This window comes from Onychomys torridus, chromosome 14 (genome assembly GCF_903995425.1).
Source record: "Onychomys torridus chromosome 14, mOncTor1.1, whole genome shotgun sequence".
Lineage (NCBI taxonomy): Eukaryota > Metazoa > Chordata > Mammalia > Rodentia > Cricetidae > Onychomys > Onychomys torridus.
In genome coordinates this window covers 7346997-7368110 of record NC_050456.1, presented here as the reverse complement: position 1 = coordinate 7368110, position 21114 = coordinate 7346997, and the positions used below count along the sequence as shown (strand labels likewise).

General features: G+C 39.0%; 1 protein-coding gene across 5 annotated transcripts in view; it reads right to left on the bottom strand.

Annotated features, from left to right (window-relative positions):
* Dgkb (diacylglycerol kinase beta) overlaps positions 1-21114 on the bottom strand; it is a 700455-nt gene that overhangs the window by 602442 nt on the left and 76899 nt on the right. For all 5 annotated transcript variants that reach the window (XM_036205893.1, XM_036205892.1, XM_036205894.1 and 2 more), the window contains exon 2: positions 15476-15746. In XM_036205893.1, the coding sequence (XP_036061786.1) occupies positions 15476-15545 (70 nt within the window). In that variant the 5' untranslated portion in view covers positions 15546-15746. The remainder of the gene's footprint in view (positions 1-15475; positions 15747-21114) is intronic.

The window sequence follows — 21114 nt, the reverse complement described above, 5'->3', positions numbered from 1 at the left end:
AAAAATCATCCTGAGTGAGGTAACCCAGACTAAGGAAGACAAACACAGTATGTACTCATTCATAAGTGGATATTAGATGTAAAACAAATGATAACCAGACTACAATCCACAGCCCCAGAGAAGCTAGGTTTCAAGGATCCTAAGAGGAATTCATGGATAGCCCTGGGAAGGGGAAATAAATGGGATCTCCTGGGTAAACTAGGTGTGGAGAGGATGGGCGATGGGAACATGAGGAATCAGGATGACCAAGTTAGGGGAGGGATGGAAAGAGAGAACAATGAAAATTGAGGGAGGCAATAAGGGGTTAGAGAGAAATCTGGTGCCAGGGAAATTCCCAGGAATCCACAAGGATGACTCCAGCTAAGACTTCTAGCAATAGTGTAGAGGGTGCCTGAACTGGTCTTCTCCTGTAATCAGATTGGTGACTACCCTAATTGTCATCATAGAGCCTTCATCCAGTAACTGAGGAAAGCAGATGCAGAGATCCACAGCCAAGCACTGGGCTCCAGGAGTCCAGTCAAAGAGAGGGAGGAGGGATTGTATGAGCAAGGGAGCTCAAGATCATGATAGGGAAACCCACAGAGCTAGCTAACCCAAGCTTGTGGTGGGAGCTCACAGAGCCTAGACTGACTGCTAGGGAGCCTGCGTGGGACTAACCTAGGCCCTCTACTTGTGGGTAATAGTTGTGTAGATTGGTCTGTTTGTGGAGCCCTTAGCAGTCGTACCAGGATCTGTCCCTGCTGTGTGAGCTGGTTTTTGGGAACCTATTCCCTGTGGTGGGATGCCTCACTCAGCCTTGATACAGCAGGAAAAGTGCTTGGTCCTGCCTCAACTTGGTATGCCATGCTTTGTTGACTCCAATGGTAGGCCTTTCCCTTTCTGAGGAGTGGATGGGGGCATAGAAAGGAGGTAAGGTGAAGGAATGGGAAATGAGGTAGGAGGGGAAACTGTGGTTGATATGTAAAATAAATTTAAAAATTAATTAAAAATATTTAAACTTAAAAAAAATCTTGTCATATGTGAAAACTATAGAAATGATACTAGAGAGGAAGATTTTGGGAAAAGGAGCTACTTAAGTCTCAGTGACAAGCTGGCTGCAACAACACATAGTCTATTACCTGTCAAACTTCATTTCCCTAAGATACCTGAACACTCTCTGGCTTTGCCTAAATCCAAGCAAAAACTCAAGAAGAATGCAGAGTCTATGGGAAACTAAGAAAATAACATTAATTCAACAGGGAAAGATCATATGTCAATTGAAGACGTATGTCTGACTTATAGCTGAGATCAGGATAGGTAGAATAGACAGTATTTATAGGAGTGTTATCACGATCAAGCTAATTAGATTTCCATCAAAAAGACACCTTCCACAACAAGGAGCACTTGGGTGAGAGTGAGGATCAAAAAGTTGGTAAACCATGTATTTTCCTAGACTCCCACAAAATTCCAGAGTATTAGATTTGGCCAAGCTGCTGATCACTGTGTTCTATTGGGGATCTTGGAAGACCTTAAGACAAAAGCAAACATTTATTATCTAACCTAATAAATAAAAATGGATTCTGGGTGATGGTCTGAGGGGGAAGAATATTCATTCCATCTCTGGGCATTACATACAACTCCCATCAATTAATGTGATGTAACTCTCTAGATCTCAAGGGATATTTGTTTTTAAACCTAAGAGTGTGAACCTAGGAACTCTGAAGTGCTAAAAAAATTATAAGGTGGCCGGAGACCTGTTGCTTAAAGAATACTAACTTATAATCAGACTAATGTTGCTAACTGGTATCTATCCTATCTTGTTTTAGACACTGTGTTGGTGTGAATGCAAATGACCACCCAAGACTCATATGTTTGAATATTTGGTTCCCAGTTGTTGGAACTGTTTTGGAAGGATTAGGAGGAGTAGCCTTATTGGAGGAGGTGTGTCACTGGGGATGAATTTTGAGGTTTCAAAAGGTTTATTTCATTTCAAGCTAGTTCTCTCTGCCTCAGGCTTATGGGTTGAGATGTGAGATCTCAGTTGTTCCTGCCACCATGCCTTTGACTCACCACCATAGACTCTAACCCTCTGAAACCATAAGCTCAATTAAATGCCTTAGTGAGGGCATTTTGAACAGCAATAGAAAGTAAATAATAAAAGTACTGACCACTATTCTCCCTCCTTATGAGAGATGTTGAGGGTAACTTATCATAATTTTGTGTCAAATTGTATGATCAGAGTGAAGTCAGTAGGTATCACAGTGGTATTTAAACATCTCAGGCTACAGATTCTGGTGAATACCACAAAACACACAAAAATTATGATACTGGGACTTTTTTCAATCTTCAAACACTTGAAAGAATAGAAAAAAAAAAAGAAACAAGTTGGAAGAATTCTTTCATTTTATATGGAATGTAGACTCAGGAACAGTGGAACTATATACAATTAATATTACCTTGAGTAGAGTTTTATCAGTGGCCATTTTATTAATTTGGTTTTTCATGCTGACTTTTTTCAGAGATTGCTCAAATGGCTGTTTTTACATTGTAGATTCTGCATGCTTGATCATGGTGCTAGACAAAATAACACATCAAATTAGCCTAGAATGCCGGGTGTTGGTGGTACATGCCTTTATTCCCAGCACTCTGGAGGCAGAGTCAGGTGGATCTCTGTGAGTTCGAGGCCAGCCTGGGCTACACAGAGTGAGTTGCAGGAAAGGCACAAAAACTACACAGAGAAACCCTGTATCAAAAAAAAAAAAAAATTAGCATAGAACTTAGCATGATGATTTTAGTGGCCTTGAGAGGAAGAGCAAGTACTAAAAGGTACACTCGACAGAGAGAAGCTTCACAGATGGCAGTGGTTATCACTTTTGGAAAAGTGTGTATTAGTGTTTCTATTGCTGGGATAACAACCACGACCAAAGCAACTTGGGGAGGAGAGGTTAGTTTAGCTTGCAGTTCCATATCACCGTCCATCACTGAAGGAATTCAGGGGAAGAACCTGGAGGCATAAACTAGAGTAGAGACCATGGAAGAACTGCTTACTGCCTTGACAGGGATTGCTCAGGCTGCTTTACTCTACAGCTCAGGACCAGGAGCATAGGCATGGCACCCCTGCTGCTTCCACTGTAGGATGGATGCATCCACCTTAGTCAGTACTCAAGAAAATGTCCTGTAGGTTTGCCCACAGGTAAACTTGATGGGGGTAGTTTCTCAATTGATGTTCCCTCTTCCAAGACAACACTAGCTTGTTTAAGTTGATACAAACTCCCACAAAACTAGCAGCACAATAAGGAGAATATGGAATGTTGTGGGATATTTAATTTTGCAAAGATTGCTACATTTTGTTTATTCTGTGAAATATTACTTTAACTGTGTAAAGGTGTGATGCATTTGTTTATGTTGTATTTATTTAACCATGTAAGGATGTGTGTCTAATTAAGTAAAGATGTGTTGCATTTGTTTCACCTTGCCTGCCTAAGGCACCTGATTGGTCTAATAAAGAGCTGAATAGCCAATAGCTAGGCAGGAGAGGGATTTGTAGGCTGGCAGGCATAAAGAATAAATAGGAGGAGAAATCTAGGCTCAAGGGAAGGAGAGGAATGAGAAGAAGAAAAGATGGGAGAATAAAAGAGAGACCAGGGGCTAGAAGCCAAACAGTCTCCAAACAGACAGATAGCAGAAGCAGCCAAAGTTAGTTATACAGAAGAAGGAAAGGTTAAAAAGCCCAATGCAAAAGTTAGATAAACAGAAACAGGTTAATTTAAGTTAAAAAGAGCTAGCCAAAAAATGAGCCTAAGCCTGCTGAGCATTTAAAACTAAGAAGTCTCCTTGTCATGACTTGGGAGTTGGGTGGTGGGCCAAGAAGAAAAAGCCTGGTACAATGGAGGTGCTCATATACAGTGGCAGCTGTGGCCACCGCTTTGGAAATCTTTCCCAGATATGCTGAGAGAAGTGTTTACCATCTTTAAGACCCAAGAAGAGAAGGCCCTGGAGATCATTTGACTCCTAGAAAAAAAAAAAACAACAACAAGTTACTAGAAATAACTAGGTAATTTCTGGCCCAAGGAGCCCCAAGTTATTTAAATGTTTTTTGTTTTGTCTTTATTCAAATTTTGTACCTGTGAAATAAGAATAGTGAAATGGGGTTGAGGAGATAGTGTCTTTTTCCATGACTTTTGATGAAGATGTGCATGTGCGCATGTGTGTGTGCATGCTTGTGTACACACACACACACACACACACACACACACACACTCATCAAAATTAATCAATTTGATCTTGATAATAGTCATATTAAATCATATCCCATCAACGATGAGAATGAGTCCTCTGTTCCATGAAAACCATGAGTCTTTTCCTCTTATACTTCTTCATGAAATAACATGTAACTAAAGCAGAGATGTGAAGTCAATTTCTAAAATCTGAATTTCAACAGGACCAATTTTTTAAAAATAACATAACTAACCTCTCATATTCATAAGGAAACTATAAGCTGTAGACACTGAACTGATGTTTGGAAACATCTGGGTGACTTGTCTCTCTGTGGTAAAGCTGTGATAACTAACCTGCATAGCTTTTGGAAGCCATTCACCCATTCACCCTCCGATAGCTGCAGGAGCTCCATTAGTTCTACTCTTCCTGTCAAAGGCACCATAGCATAGCTACTGGAAGAAAGGGCAGCAGCATTCTGGAACTCATTCCCTTGCTGAGATTTCAAAGCACTTGGCAAAGGAGAGGATGTGGCTAGATGGGGGCCACATGATGCCTTCCTTCACATCTTATTTTTCTGTGTTTGATAATAAAACATTTAAAAATAAGGTAATTGTGACTGATACTTGAAAGGAAATTGTGTGTGAGTGTGTGTGTGTGTGTGTGTGTGTGTGTGTGTGTGTGTGTGTGTGAAGGTGGGGGATCCAAAAGAGAGTTAAGAAAGAGGAAATCTTTCTTTAAATTAAATAGATTTTAGCTCATTTTTCATGAGTATGATCTAAAACACTCAACAACTTCATTCAGCTTCATGTTCCTAGGATGAATATAGAAAGTGGGTGAGCTTTCGACATTGAAAATGGAGGCCAAAATGGGATGCCAGAACCTGGAGCAGGGAGAAGGGAGCGAAACAGACCAGGAACAAACAAACAATGCTTTGCTCTGAAAGGCTGCCTGAATGGAAAATGCGCATGCTCATCCCTTCTGGCCACTATGGTGTTAATGGCTGTCATTAGCTTCTGTTTACTGAAAGACACCCCTGGGCTTCCTTCATGTTCTGTGGATTTTGCAAGCAGAGATACTAGCCAACTGCCTGGATTCCAGTCTAGCCTTTCAAAGATCTTTTATATCAAATGTTTTATAACTATCTTGAGCAGAGATTAGGCATTTTTATTGTCCATTGTAAAAGCTGCCAAGAACCTTAACTCGGAATTTTCTTCCTACAATTTAATCCTCTGCCTGTGCGAATGTGACCTACCCTTTTCATATTTTCCTATGGGGACTTAGGGGAGGAACCTTTACACGCATGAGGTGCATGCAACTCACTCTGATGTGATTAATGAAGCCCCTTGCCTCTGACCCAGGGGTATTGTGTCTTCTGACACCCATGAGTCTTCAGCATGCTAACTTTATTACATCATCAGGAGGGGAAAATCTCAGATCCTCAAAACTTGGCAGTATTCATCCATATAAAATCTGGTTTGGGAATGAGAAATGGGGTCTTGAGATAACTGGGAAAGGTTATAAAGCAGCTGTGGGATTTGAAGATAAACTGTGTAAAATAGGTAAATGAGAGCTTCCTTTAGCTCAAGTCCATATCTCACAGAGTCTCAAAGAAGCAAACTACATTATTCAGCAAATAATAAAAATAGAAATATATACTTGGGAGAAGCAGAGATATTGAACTCCAGGGAATGTAAAGAGAGTTGAACAAAACTCTGAATACTCTATAATAATGCTGGAAGTGATAATTAACTCACCACGGGAGCTTGCTGTTTACAAGGCAATTCCATACGCAATATTTTATTTGTGTCTTATGAAACTCTTTGGAGATAGGCTTCTTTATTTCCTTAATTACACAGCAGAGGAGATTAAAATTTAAGAAGGTTGTGTCACTTGCCCAAACCCCAAACTACTAGTTAGAAAATAACCAGTCTAGCTAGACCTAAGAAAATTAAATGAACACCAAAATGAGAGGAAGATTTGTCAATAGGCTTAGGATATTTTGTCACCAACCATCCCTTTCATTTTGAGAATCATCCACTTCAGTTTTGCTCCTCTGTAAACCCTTCTTTCTTGCTCATGGAGAAGAATAAACTTCTTATACTTATCCTGTGCACTTTAGCTATGATAGTATTTTTCTCATTTTATCCACTGCTTCATTTCCATTCAATTCACTGCATCTACTATACTAAAATAAATAAATAAGAACCTCCAATCCCCTTGAATTCCAAAATGTTATAAAATCTGCACACATTGTGGTAATCCTTAGAGCTCATCATTTGTGTTGGGTTTTGTTGTTGTTGTCTTTTGGTTTCTCTGTGTAGCTTTTTGCCTTTCCTAGGACTTACTCTGTAGCCCAGGCTGGCCTTGAACCCATAGAGATCCACCTGCCTCTGCCTCCCAAGTGCTGGGATTAAAGGCATGCACCATCACCACCCAACATGTTGTTATTTTTGTCTGTTTGCTTTTGTGCATTTGGGACAGAGCCATAATATGTTGCCCTGACTAGTCTAGATTCCATCTGTAGACCAGGCTAGACTTGTACTTGAGGTGATCCTTCTGTCTTAGTCTTTTGAGCCTCACAATGACAGGTTCAAATAGACCTGACCTTATGAAATGTTTTTTTTCATTTGATTGTGAAATAACTTTTCACTTACCCATTTTCACCAAAGCAACCTCTAATAAATATAGCAATGTGTAAGCACAACAGAGTTGAGGATGAAGCATGTCATGAAGATAAATGATCCTATGACTCAAGACAGCAGCAGGTTATCCAAAAGGCATCTCAGAGAGGACCCAGTATTGATGGTGTACCAGAAGCCAGGGACCTTGAACTTGACCAACAATACATTATGCAATGAACATTTACAAGTAAAGCAGAATGGACAAAAGGGTATACTGCACAACACATCACAGCTTCCAATGCCACTAAAACAAATGAAGAGGTTTTGCGAGGCAGGAAAGATGGAGAAGGAGCAAAGTGATCCTGTTGTTTGTGGTTTGTGTGGTAGTTTAAATGAAATTCACACACACACACACACACACACACACACACACACACACACACACACACACGCATTGCCAGAAACTCACAGGGAGTGGCACTATTAGGAGGTATGGCTTTGTTGGAGTAGGTGTGGCCTTGTTGGAGGAAGTGTGTCACTGTGGGGGCAGGCTTAAGGTTTCTAATGTTTAGGATACTGCCCGGTGTTTCAGACCATTTCCTGTTCCCTGTAAGATGTAGGACTATCAGATACTTAGCCAGCACCACGTCTGTCTGCACGTTACCATGCTCCTGTCATGATGACAATGAAACGAACCTCTGAAGCGTAAGTGAACTTCCCCAGTTACATGATTTTCCTCTATAAGAGTTGTCATGGTCATGGAGTCTCTTCAAAGCAATAGAAACCCTAACTGAGACACCTTGTTTTGTTTTTATTTAATATTTTAAAATTTTTCCTTTTGGAGGGACATTACAGGGGTGAGAGGCCAATATGGAGGGACTGGGAAATGAGTGGGATTGAGGTGCATGATGTGAAATTCCCAAAGAATCAATAAAAAATTGTGTTAAAAGAAAAAAGAAGAAAGAAGAAAAAAAGATGCACAAGCCTTCAGAATATTTTTGTTGTAATTGGTGACAATATTATAACTAATAAAATGGTTTATTAACTTAAGATGGAGATTATTACTTTTGTTTTATGTATGAAGAAATGAAAATTGGAAGCGATTGATTATGTAATTCTCTATAGCAAGTAAACTATTTTTCATTCTCTTGATTCTGGTCTAAAGTAAACAGTAGGTTGTATTTACTCCTCTGACACTGGTCATAGTAATTGTTTTCACCACATGCTTTTGTACACAGGAACATGGAAGGACTGTCCTCTTCCATGGGCTGAAAGTGCAATGTTGTCTGAGTAACTTGGGCCAAAGACATTTGTGTCAGTCCCTGCCATTGAGACAGTCTCAGAGGGAGCCACCAATTCTGGCTGCTACATCACCCCAGGGGTTACAGTTGAGTACAAAATTGAGCCTACTCATGTTAGGTCAGATGTGTAAAAATGTAATAGGGCATATTTTATCCAGTTATCTAAGACCAAAACCAAAAAGTCTGTAGCAGAATTCGAACTAGGAAAACAGTTTATATGATAGTCTCCTTTGTACATCCTGTCCATTTCCTGCATTCAATGTCAATAAATAGAGGGCACAAAATACATTTGATATTGAAAGTTTAAAATGTAAGCTTCATAGCTTCTATTTTTTATCTTAATTCTAACTGTATAGAAGCTCACTAAGCTTGACAGATCTTAGAACTGGTTAATTTTGGTATGTGATGATTTTACTTATTTGCAAGGTTTTTTTATAATAACGTTTATCAGAAATAATTTTTAAAATTATAAACGTAATAAGAGGAGGGAACAAAAACACTGTTTTGTCAACATACTAAGATAGTATGAGCATTTAAATCAAAGCAGATATTGAACTCATTTTGACCAATATTCCACAGAAGTTATATTTCAATATTAGCCTATTGAAACACAAATTTAAATAAATTGATTTTGAGAGTCTAAAAATATTAAATAAATTAATTCTAAAATCTCATCAAAATTATATGTCTACTTGGTGTAAAACAGTGGGAAAATATACTTACTACCTTCTTTTACTACTGCAAGATTCAAGCATAGAATGAATGTGACAGATATACAAAAGACAAGCAGACAAGCAGGAAATTGAGCTTGAAGACTTTAGCAATCAGAGCCAGAGATGAGACAAAAAATGTTATGCTGCCAACATAACATTCCAGAAATACAGTCTGGGTCAGGGCCAGGAGTTGGCAAGTCCATCGATGTGAATCAAAAGAAATAAGGTCAGAAATGAGAGATGCATCTAAAACAGGTCCTCAAATGCAAATTTCAGGCTGATGGTGAGGGTAAAGTCAGAACACAGCAGGTAAGCCAAGACAGTACAGTCAGAAGGCTTCAGTCAAAGGAGAAGGACAAGTTGTCTGAAATTAAACCACAGCAGTCACCAGCTGGCGATGCTGGTCATGACCAGGGCATTCACTGACTGCAAAGCACCCGGCACACTTCTGCACACTGAACCCCTGAATCTGTGTGATCCTAGGAAAGCGAGGCACACACCATAGCACTAGGACTCCAATCCAGCTTTATCTGACACCCAATTATGTGTTCTCAGACAGTGTGTTCGCTGGCACTGTGCCATTTATCTATTCGACGTGCATGAAGAGAGTAATTACCAGTAAGTGCCTTGTCCTCCCAAAATAGAGCTGATCTAACATGGGGCATGAGACAGAAGTAAAAGCAAATCTCAGCATGATAAATTAGAAAGAGGACTAGCATGTGATCTAATTTGTTTAACAATGAATTAGATACATGCACAGCCAGGGCGAATATACACATAATATTTGTCATACACACACATGCACACACACAAACACTGTGTGTGCATATGTGCGAGTGTGCAGACATGCACACACACACACTGTCAGGTTTCTTTTCTTTCTTTTCTACATCCTCTTGTATGGACAAAGCACAAAATATCAAAAAGTCATAATTAGCTTTTCATGTCAAGGAGAGGAATAAATCTCTTAAAATGAAAAAAAGATGTCTTTATTGGAGTGCTTCCTGGTTTTCTTCTTGTTGACGTCCTTTTCTGTCCCATGTATATATTTTCCCTTCTCCTCTTCACTCTCCTTCTCCCTCTCTTCTGCCCTCCTTTATCTTTTCTTGGTGTGTGGTGTGGGGGATCGAATCTAGGGCCTCAACCATGCTCAACAAGCACCCTCCCCTCCTACTCCCAGCCTTCTGTGTGTGTAGTGGACGAAAAGTGAGGGAGACTTGGTGAAGAGAATGAATGGACAGGAGTAGAGCATGGAAGTCTGCACCTTCATCAGACAGAGCAGCACTGAGCTTCACAAATAACCATCCCTGTGTGCTGGAATGGGGGCCTGTGCTAGTTGGTATAAACGGATTCATTTGAAACTGTTCTCTCCTCCCACACCAAGTGTGGTGATGCCTTTAATCCCGGTGCCAACCATAGCTCTGACATAGGGTCAGAGCTAATAGCAAGCCATATCAGAAGCTGGGTGGTGGTGGTGCACACCTTTAATCCCGATCACATGACAGGCACATCTCTGTGTGGTCAAGGATACAGCCAGCATGGAGACAGGCGCCTTTAATCTCAATACCAACCATAGAAGACCTGGAGGTCTGTATAGACAGACAGTGACAAGGAAGTCATGTGGTTGGGTTTACAACCAATGAGTAGGCAGAACAGAAAGTCAATAAAAAGACAGACACACAGGAAGTAGGTCTCTTTCTGAGGGGAAGGACGACAGCAAAGGGTAAGAAAGGTTTTTTAGTATCAGCTCTTAGCTACTGCTCTGACATTTTGGGCTCTTAACTCTGCATTTGGCTTTGTGTTTCTTATTTAGTAAGACTGTTCCATCTACATTTAGAATTTAGAATTCTAATACAGAGCCAATGAGAAGGCAGAACAGGAAGGCAATAAAGGCCCAGGTTAGACAGGAAGAGATTCTCTTGGGAAGCTACAGCTGAGGTGGTAATCTAAGGTTAGTTGGCAGCTATTACTCTGATCTCTACAGCTTATACCTTTGTATTTGGCCCTGTGTTTCTCATTTAATAATACTGTTTAGAAATTCATCTACAATGGGGGCTTTCTATGTCACTCTAATTCCCCATGTCCTATAAAACCATTCAAATCTCAAGAGATATTCAGAATGGAAATTTGGGATAGAAGGTCTCTTTAATTTTCCTCAGGACTGGTCTTGAATAAATGTTTCTTCCCAGGTGACAGCCATTAACCTCAGATTCTGGTAACATTGGAGCCAAAACTCTAGTTAGTAGCTACACCATTTTTTCACTGTCTTGGATATAAAATAAAAAGAAAAAAAAAGTGTAGATGATAACTGTGGATAGTGGATTTTAGATTGATCTATTTTTTGCAACATTATATATAAGAAAAATAGACAAACAACTATCATTTTGATCTTGTCATTTACCCTGCTGAAGATCCCAACCACCTACTTTCCAGAAAGATGAATCCTCAGAGAAGATTATTTATTTTCCACTCAGGATTATTATAACTTTGATGAGATAATGCTTATAAATTGTTCACAGTAGGGCAAAAAACATCAGTTATTTATGATGATGAATGCTTTATTAAGCCCTACAATAAAAATATTCCAAAGTGGAAGTCTATGTTTTTTAATTGAAAAGGATGAAAATCTTATACTTTATGTCACATTCTGTGATGTTTAATTTTGTCAGCTTGATTATTTTGAAAATCAGGTCGACTGGGATTCAGGATAGAATAAAGGAGGGAAGTGAGAGTGCCTGCTATGTGAGGCAGTCACTTGGTCCTGTCTGCTGTCTGTCTATCTATCTATCTGTCTATCTATCTATCTATCTATCTATCTATCTATCATTTATCATCTATCATCTATCTATATCTTTTTCTTTGTCTCTTTCTCCTACTACTTTCTTGGCTGTCATTGTGTTACATTGAAAACAAGCCACAAATAAAGATTTTATTCATTAACATGTTTGTTCACATATTTGTGAAAGCAACAAATTTCTTGCACAACTTCCCAGGTTATACTGTTAGACAGTAAGTGAGACAGGCATCTTCAGGGGCAGGTTCTTGTGTTGATGGGCCTTCAAAGTATCCTTTCATTTGTTGTCAGCTAAAATTTTATGTTACATGTTGACTGTGCCCAGAAACATTCCTGTCCACCACTTTTATGTCCATGGTCTTAAGTTGAGCATATTCAGGACTGGATCAGCCTGCACATATAGGATTATTGAACATAATCCCCATGTTCCCTTTGTTTGGGGAAGTCATTGCTTAGGAAATGGCTCATAAGTTGTCCATGGCTACATTAGATAATGAATCTTTCCCACCATTTTATATCCTGACTGTGCTTACTTTGTATTTTTATTTACTAAGATATGACTGTATTACATTTAGTTATAATAGCACTAAGAAGACTTAGATAAGAAAGAGTTAATGCTATCAACTATTAGTTTGGGGGCTGGGTATACACTCTAGCTGGTAGAGTGTTTGCTTTCCATGTGGGAATCTTTGGATGCTATACCCAGTATATCTTAAAGCGGCCATGACAGCACAGCTCTGCAATCCCAGCATTCAGGAGGTAGAGCCAGAGGGTCAGAAGTTCAATTTTATTCTTTGCTATATCTAGAATTTGAGGGCAGCCTAGGATACATGGAACCTTTTCTCAAAACAAGTTAAAAAAAAAGTTTGCTTATAAAGCTGAAGGTTTTTCCCATGGAATCAATCTGAATACCTCTCTTACTGGAAGAAATTATAACCTGAATCTGAGTATTAGGCACCCTAGTCTCCAATTCACCATAATTTTGCAAGTATCTACACTGCCAGCTGCTATAAACAGTATGACATTTATGAATGTTTGGAAATGTTCCTCCCATAACAAAAATAATTCACATGCAGTAGAACACACTTTCTACTCTGCAAACAGAAAGCCTAATCCAAAATGACAGCAGGCAGATAATGAACCATTTGGAAATATCGTGTCTCATGTATTCAGAAGACATTCCTACTCAAGACAAAACTTGGAGTCTCCTAACCCTTTGCTGGGCCCTGAAACCACAGCAGGAAGTATGTAGTAAGCCATAAGAGATAAGCTCGATTCTATACACAGCAGGAGTAAGCACTCTGTCTTGTAACAACAGTTCGGATGACTTTATATAAAGTGTGGAGACAGAAATTAGACTACCCTCCCACATCTCAATGAAAATGCTTCCCATGGAGTGACTCAGCCTGCAACCCTAAACAGGAGCCTGGTCACAGCATGCCACAGGCAGCCACAGCAGGCTCCACATTAGCTGTCTTCAGCATGTGTGGGGACAGCACAGAACTAAGGCAGCCAATTGCACTGGGGCATTTACCTTGTGAGCAGGCTCTCTCTCATCTCACAGAAGATTAAAAGGACACTGACTCTTCATGCTCCCAAAGGTGGGACTTTTCTGCCTGATTACAAACAATAAGTTCAAGTGGCCAACACAGCATATTTACTCTATGTTAATACAGTGATTGCAAAGAGTTTTAGCAGTAACAATTTTCCAGGCATTCTGCTTACTTCTCTAACATAACTTATTCAATTTGATATGTGTAATAGTGATTACCCTCCTTATTTTCATAATTTTATTGTTAAAGGTACAAAAAATAATATAGAGAGATGTTAGGAAAGTTATCCAATGTCAGGTACAGAATTAGGATTTGAATACACGCCTTCAGGGGTGCTGGATTAGGATTGAACACATGCCTTCAGGGGTTCTGGATTAGGATTTGAACACACGCCTTCAGGGGTACTGGCTGCCTTACAGGGCATGCTTTCACAGGTTTACCCTGATCATCCTTTGTCCATTGGGAAAGCAGCCAGGAGGTCTAGAGAAGTATCATAGTTACAAGTTCTATTGCAATAACGTGGGAGAGAATCCATAATCAGGTAAGAAATGAGAAGATGATCTTTGTCATTTTCTCTGGGTTCAATTTGGATTTAATTTTGCTATGGGAAGGGTTTCAGGAGATCATTCAATCTTCTCAAATATCCCATAGCCATACCCTATTCCCTCAAAGCACACAAAACACTTATTTAATATTTGACATGCATAGTCTTAACTTGTTTCAAGTTTAACTATGATCGACAACTTATTTAAAAAACTACTCATTAAAGCATTTAAAATAACAATTCATTGTTGAAAGATTAAAAAAATAAATATTAAGAATGTTAGTACAATATGCTATTTCTCTGATAGACTGTTAAGGAATATTCATTCCTAATGTAATGTTAAACTGTAAGATGAAAACTCTGGTCTCTAAGCTAATGGCATGTACTGAATATTGAGAGAATTATATGACTTGTAATCTTTACATGATGAGTTTATTTTCAGTCACTTTTGATAATGGCAATTTATTATGCAAGAATGCATTCTAATCATGATACACATTGCTTCTTAACTACCTAGGAAACTCCTGGAGGAATAAATACCATTTCTCTTGTTATCTTGATTTGAGAAGGAACAGCAAATTTGATGATCATAACATCTCAACTAGTTTTTTTCAGAGATCACAATTGACCATCAATTTGTCATCTGATAAAATTCTTTTTTAAAAATACATTTATTTATTAAATTTTTTTTTCATTTTACATACCAACCCCAGTTCCCCCTCCCTCCCCTTCTCCCACCTCCTCACCTCCCTCCCACTCTACCCCCATCCACTCCTCAGAGTGGGTAAGGCCTCCCATGGTAGTCAACGAAGTCTGGCATACCAAGTTGAAGGAGAGCATAAGCTGAGCAGTGGTGGCGCACGCCTTTAATCCCAGCACTTGGGAGGCAGAGGCAGGCAGATCTTTGTGAGTTCGAGGGCAGCCTGGTCTAGAGAGTGAGATCCAGGAAAGGCGCAAAGCTACACAGGGAAACCCTGTCTCGAAAAACCAAAAAAGAAAAAAATAAATTCTTATACATAAATTCTTTTTTGTTTGTTTGTTTGTTTGTTTTTTGAGACAGGGTTTCTCTGTAGCTTTGGAGGCTGTCCTGGAACTCGCTTTGTAGACCAGGCTGGGCTCGAACTCACAGAGATCCATCTGCCTCTGCCTCCTGAGTGCTGGGATTACAGGCATGCACCACCACCGCCCGGCTGATAAATTCTTACTGTACACACATAATGAAACTTATCCTGAACTACCTTACTGTTCAGTGAACTATCTTGATCTATAATTTGAAGAACTAATTAAACATATTTGCTTAAATTCCTCACATCTTCTCTTCCTTTGGAATTTATTGTTGAGATTAGGTACCACTGTGGAACACAATGCATTCAAGATCCCTTCTCTTGGTTCTTTTGGATAGGTTCACAGAAAGCAAATGGAAACACCACCACCACCAAAAATAATAAAATAACCCCCTGTCTGGATCCTTCCCTTTATTTCTATTACTAGCAGTGTTTACCAGGCTCAGTTTTATATCTGATGTCCCAGTTTTTTTTTTTTTTTAATTGATAGGTGATTTAATTTATCTCTTCTTTTTTAAATTTTCATGTTAAAAGGCAGTTCTAAATTGACCTACTTATGAATATAAGAGATATACCTGCATCTATCTGTCCATGGGACAAACAGGATCTGCGATCTGTTCTTATAATGAATCATACCCTGTTTAACAAAAATGTCAAATTAGATCATATCGTCAATATGAATACTTACACTCAGCATATTTCTGAAGTTGGGAAAATTCTGAGGGGCTGAGATGGGCCCATTTCTCCTGGTTTGTCATGGTGTACGTGAGGAGGGCCTTCCAGACCAGAAGAGAGATTCCTTATCCAGGTGTTGGGCAGAGCACTATTCTTCAAAGATTCTACACGGCGTGTTTCATCACGGTGTGTTTCATGATGAACTACCTGAGGCTTTCAGAATATCCAATCTGACCACATGAACCTGATGTGGATGTTTGTAGTTTCAATACTGTGTTCAAATACTGTGAAAAGAAAAACACGAAGATCAAAAGATTAGCACTATTGAATACAGAAAAATGACAAGGAGAAAACGATAAAGAGAAATGGTAGGGTCATCTGTCCTAACTAATACATTATGTGTTTTAGTTTCCTTATTTTCAATCTTTAATTGCCTCTTCATTCTTTAATAGCATTCCATGTTCTTTCTCTAAAACCACATCACATAAATACGTGTAACTAAGAGTACAAAATGTGAAGAACGTTTTGCTTAGTCAAAGTATGCTGACCAAAGTAAATTTATTTGTGTCCAGTTTTATAAAATCCACATACCAAGGATAGATGGAACATTGTTTTTATGATTTGAACGCATCATTTTTAAAATCTCCAAGCAGTACTAAAAACAGAATCTAGACCCAACTTACTAAAGAGATTGGAAATCGTATATAATTTGCTAATTATATACTAGATTTCTAATAGTGTACTTGAATGGTACTCAGAACTAAAATATATATCTACCATCATACAAGTCAGTTTTGGGGGTCCTATATAATTGCTATGCAGCAATGAAATTAGAGAATACTTTTAGTTTTATATTCTTTAAAGATTTCAATAAAGGTGCCAAATCAAAGTAATTCCAAATGTCTGAAAGACTTCCTTAATGAGAGTGGATGACTCTAGTGTGACTCACATTTTAAAATAAATCTCCAACTTGTCACAAGCTTAGATTCACTGGCAAATTCATAAAGACAAGAAGCGAACTCCATCTGGTTTCGGTGCTTTATCAGAGACTGTAATCAATTGCTCAGTACTCAACCAGTCTGGCATTAGAGTCTTTAGAAACTGCAGCCTGAGAAGAATTACTTTATCTCTAAAAGTACATATTAGAAGATTTATAAAAACAGGTACAACTAGTAAAACCCACACTACCTATAGCAAGACTGAGAAGAAACAAACAAACAAAAATATAGCACACGACAACAAGAATTCATTATTTTATTTTTGATGCCTTTTTTGCAAGACAGTAGTTTGTTAATTGGTGAGAAAAACAGAGCAATCCAGATGTGTTAACAAATGGCCAAGCTCTTTTAAATCAGTCAGGACACACCTAATGGATAGACCTGTGTCTCCATCTGTTTCTGTCTGTTGATTTCATCATCAACACTGGTTTCACCCAGACTCTTTGCTGCTCTCCAGCCCCCCTGCAGTTGGGTAAAATGATGCACTCTGTCCTCCTTATCCAGAGGGATACCCATGATTCAGTCACATTGCCTCATTACATGCTCTTTCCTGGGGTTTTACATGTTGAGTGCAGTAGGTGAAGGAGAGGGTAAAAATATTTAGAACTAAATCATTACAAAAATAGTTGGACACATGTTCCTGTGTGAGCCTGACTCACTAGCCAGATTTCTTGTTGCTTCCACAAACTAGTGATGTCCCTTTATTAAAGAATTAAATGTAAAATGTTAATGTTAATGTTAAAAGAAAGCTTAGGGGAGTAGGAGATCCCAGCTGGATCAAGAACAGAAAGGGAGAACAAGGAATAACAGACCATGATAAATGAAGACCACATGAGAACAGGAAGAGGCAGAGTGCTGGAGAGGTCCCCAGAAATCCACAATGATACATCCTCTGTAGACTGCTGGCAATGGTCCAGAGAAAGCCTGATCTGACCTAGTCTGGTGATCAGATGGCCAAACACCCTAACGGTCGTGTTGGAACTCTCATCCAATAACTGATGGGAGTGGATACAGAGATCCTCAGCTAGGCCCCAGGTGGAGCTCCAGGAGTCCAATTGTCATGAAAGAGGAGGGACTGTAAGAGCATGAATTGTTGAGACCCAGATTGCAAAAGCACAGGTATAAAGAGCCAATCGAATGGAAGCACATGAATTATGAACCAATGGCTGTGGAGCCCCCAACTGGATCAGGCCCTCTGGATAAGTGAGACAATTGAATAGCTTGAACTGTTTGGGAGGCACCCAGGCTGTGGGACCAGAACCTGTCCTTAGTGCATGAGCTGGCTGTTTGGAACCTTGGGCTTACACAGGGACACTTTGCTCAGCCTGGAAGGAGGGGACTGGACCTGCCTGTACTGAATCTACCAGGTTTAAATGAATCCCCAGGGGAGTCTTGGCCCTGGAGGAGATGGGAATGGAGGGGAGGGGCTGGGGGGAAGGTGGGGGCGGGAGGGGGAAGGACAGGGGAACCCATGGCTGATGTGTAAAATTAAAACACAAATATATTAAAAAAATGAAAAAAAAGAGTTAAATGTAAAGACATACCAAGACTATCACACATATGTACAATTAATATACATCAACCAATTTTAAAATATCACAGGTAAAATGGGCAGATCCATTTCTGATCTCTATAACTCCCGAATCTCTTGTGATGATGATAATTCATTAATTTATTCTAAATCAGTTTGTGGAGTCTCTGTTACCCAACATTGTGGTCAATGGAGACACAGCAAAGAGCCAAACATGGAGAAGATGAACTCTGATGCTTAGCATACATTTCCAAATTCCCCTGTTGTACTTAGATATTCATGACCTGAAGTTTTGCCAGTCTGACAAATTGCCAAAATGATAACTAATCAATTATGATGTCTAGTAACGTACAAGTCACAAGACAACTCGTGTTGTTGCCCTTAATTCTATTATGAGGAGGCAAATATTAAATAGTGTAAGTTAAATATTAGGTGGTAAAACATTGTATTTCAACAAATTCAGGGGTGATGCTGTCTATGAATGTACAATTTCAGACCGAACAACAAGGGTAGTCATGCTGAGCACACAGTACAAGCAGCTCAGGTCATAGGTCACTTTAAACTTCAGTTTCTTAGTTTTAATTAGTGGTGTGCAGGCAGAAAAATGATGTTCATTTAAAACTCATAACTAGATGAACCAATACATCAAGCCCATGAAAAGATAAATGCAGCTTGGATAATATCAGCTCCAGAGACACAGCTACGCTTCATGACACAGAAGGTGTTGAAAATCACAGCAGCACTTTCTCACAGTCTCTGCCTCTTCACAAATGGTTAGAAAGAATGTGACAGTATTCAATTGGGAATCCCCATGGTGTGTTCACAGATTTCCGTTCCCCTGCAGACGGCTTTCTTTAGGCACATGAAATGAATGCCAGGAGGGAACCACTGTGCTGGCTTTTGGAAAGCAGTCTAATTCTGGCTTTCTCATCTAGTCAACAGATGTGCCACTTTGCTTAGTTAGTGGCAGGAAATAATTACATTGGAGGAGCTGAAGAAAGCTATTTGGCCCATTGCACCTAGGATGAAAAACAATCTCCATATTGCAGGAAGGACTCAATGTCCTCACGAGAAAAAAAAATCAAGTAATATCTAGATAAAAGAATATGCAGTTTGTCGGCCAGTGTGGGTTTTTAATAATTATATGAAGTCAGCATGTCATGACTCTAATCACTGAATAAGATTCAGTGAATCTTAAGACATCCTGGGGAATTGAAAAAGAACACGCACATACAAATTTAAAGTGTTACAAGGATGGAAACTACTGCCAGGATCTCAAGAACCATAAACTCCTTGTCTGAGGGGAAAGAAAATGAAAAAAAAAAAAAAAAAAAAAAAGAAATGAGTAAAGATTCAAGAGCATGTAATTCCCACAGTTTGTCCAATTTAAGCAGTGGCAAGCCAAACAGACTATCAATGATTTAATTTATAAATCCTTATTCATTTAACTCTGAGAAGTCTAAATTTGAGGCTTGACAGCAGGTAGGCACTATGCTAAACAATGAGAATTCAGTAATATGCCAATTAGATATGACACTTGGGCTCCCAGATTTCTTTAGGTGAAGGACCTAAATTAAGTAAACCAACTGCCTTAGTAAATGATTAGAAACTATGCTAAGTCACATTTTTAAAAAGGCAATAATATTTTATATGGAAGAAAAGGTATAGTTTGATTTAGTTTGCAGTTTTCCAAAAGCAACAAAAGGATTCTACAATCTAAGTGATAAAGGTTTACAATTATTCACATAACTTGACACACGCTAGTCAGTGGAGATGAAGATGCCTCAGTTGAGAAAACGCTTCTTTAAGGCAGGGTTGTAGACAGAGCTGTAGGCTTGTTTTTTTTAATTAGTCATTAATGTGGGAGTGGTGGTGCTATCCCTGGGCTGAAGGTCCTTTCTTCTATAGGAAAGCAGACAAAGCAAGTCTATGAGGAGCAAGCCAGTAAGCAGCACCCCTCCATGGCCTCTGCATCAGCTCTTGCCTCCGGGTTTCTGCCCTGACTTCCTTCAATGGTGAACAGTGAGGTGGCATTGTAAAAATTAACCCTTTCCTCCCCAAGTTGCTTTTGCTTATCATGTTCCACCATAGCAATAATAACCCTATTTTCAGAAGTTTTAGGGTATTTCTAAAGAAGCAATAGCATTAGACTCTGGTGAGCAAGAAATACCAGGCCATAGGAGTTAGACTTGGAAAATGGGTAAAACTTGATATTGAAGATATTATTAAAGATAATATGGGGGCTGGAGAGATGGCTTAGAGGTTAAGAGCGCTGACTGCCCTTCCAGAGGTCCTGAGTTCAATTCCCAGCACCTACATGGTGGCTCACAACCATCTGTAGTGAGATCTGGCGCCCTCTTCTGACATGCAGGCAGAACACTGTATACATAATAAATAAATAAATCTTTTTTTAAAAAGATAATATGATGTGTTATAAGTAAATCATCAAACCATGTGAGGGAGATTAATATATATATGTATATATATGTGTATATATATACACATATATATATATATATATAAAGAAGTCATCTACTCAGTGTATAAATGAGAGCAAAGTATTAAAAGTGAGAAGATCAATTAGCAAGCTAGTCCAATATGGGACAGCTCACAGCTGTATAACTAAGAAGTGGCAGTTCAGATGTAGGTAATACATTGAGGTTGAGATGCATTTTTGAGGGATTGGAGAAATGGTTCTTCAGTTGAGATCATGCACCTCTCTTACAGAGGACCCACATTTGGGTCACAGCAGCACCCACATTAGGCAGCTAGCCAACACCAGTGAGTCCAGCTCCAGGAGATCTGATGCCAATGCCTGAATTCCACAGACACCAGCATGCACAGACAGATGACCATACTCAGAGACAAACACACAATTAAATGTGAAAAGAAATCTTAAGATAATGTGAAGATTTGAAACAGTATTTCATAGTGGATAGATTACTTATTATTTAGGAGACACAAAGAGAAGCTGAAGAATTCCTAAGTACTTGAATAACACCAGGTTAATATGAGCAGAACATTTCAAATTTGATTTTAATCATTATGAACTTTGTGATGAATATCAGATTCCTAATTAAAAATACTGGTAGATGGTAGAACTAAAAAGATTGATGAGGTAGG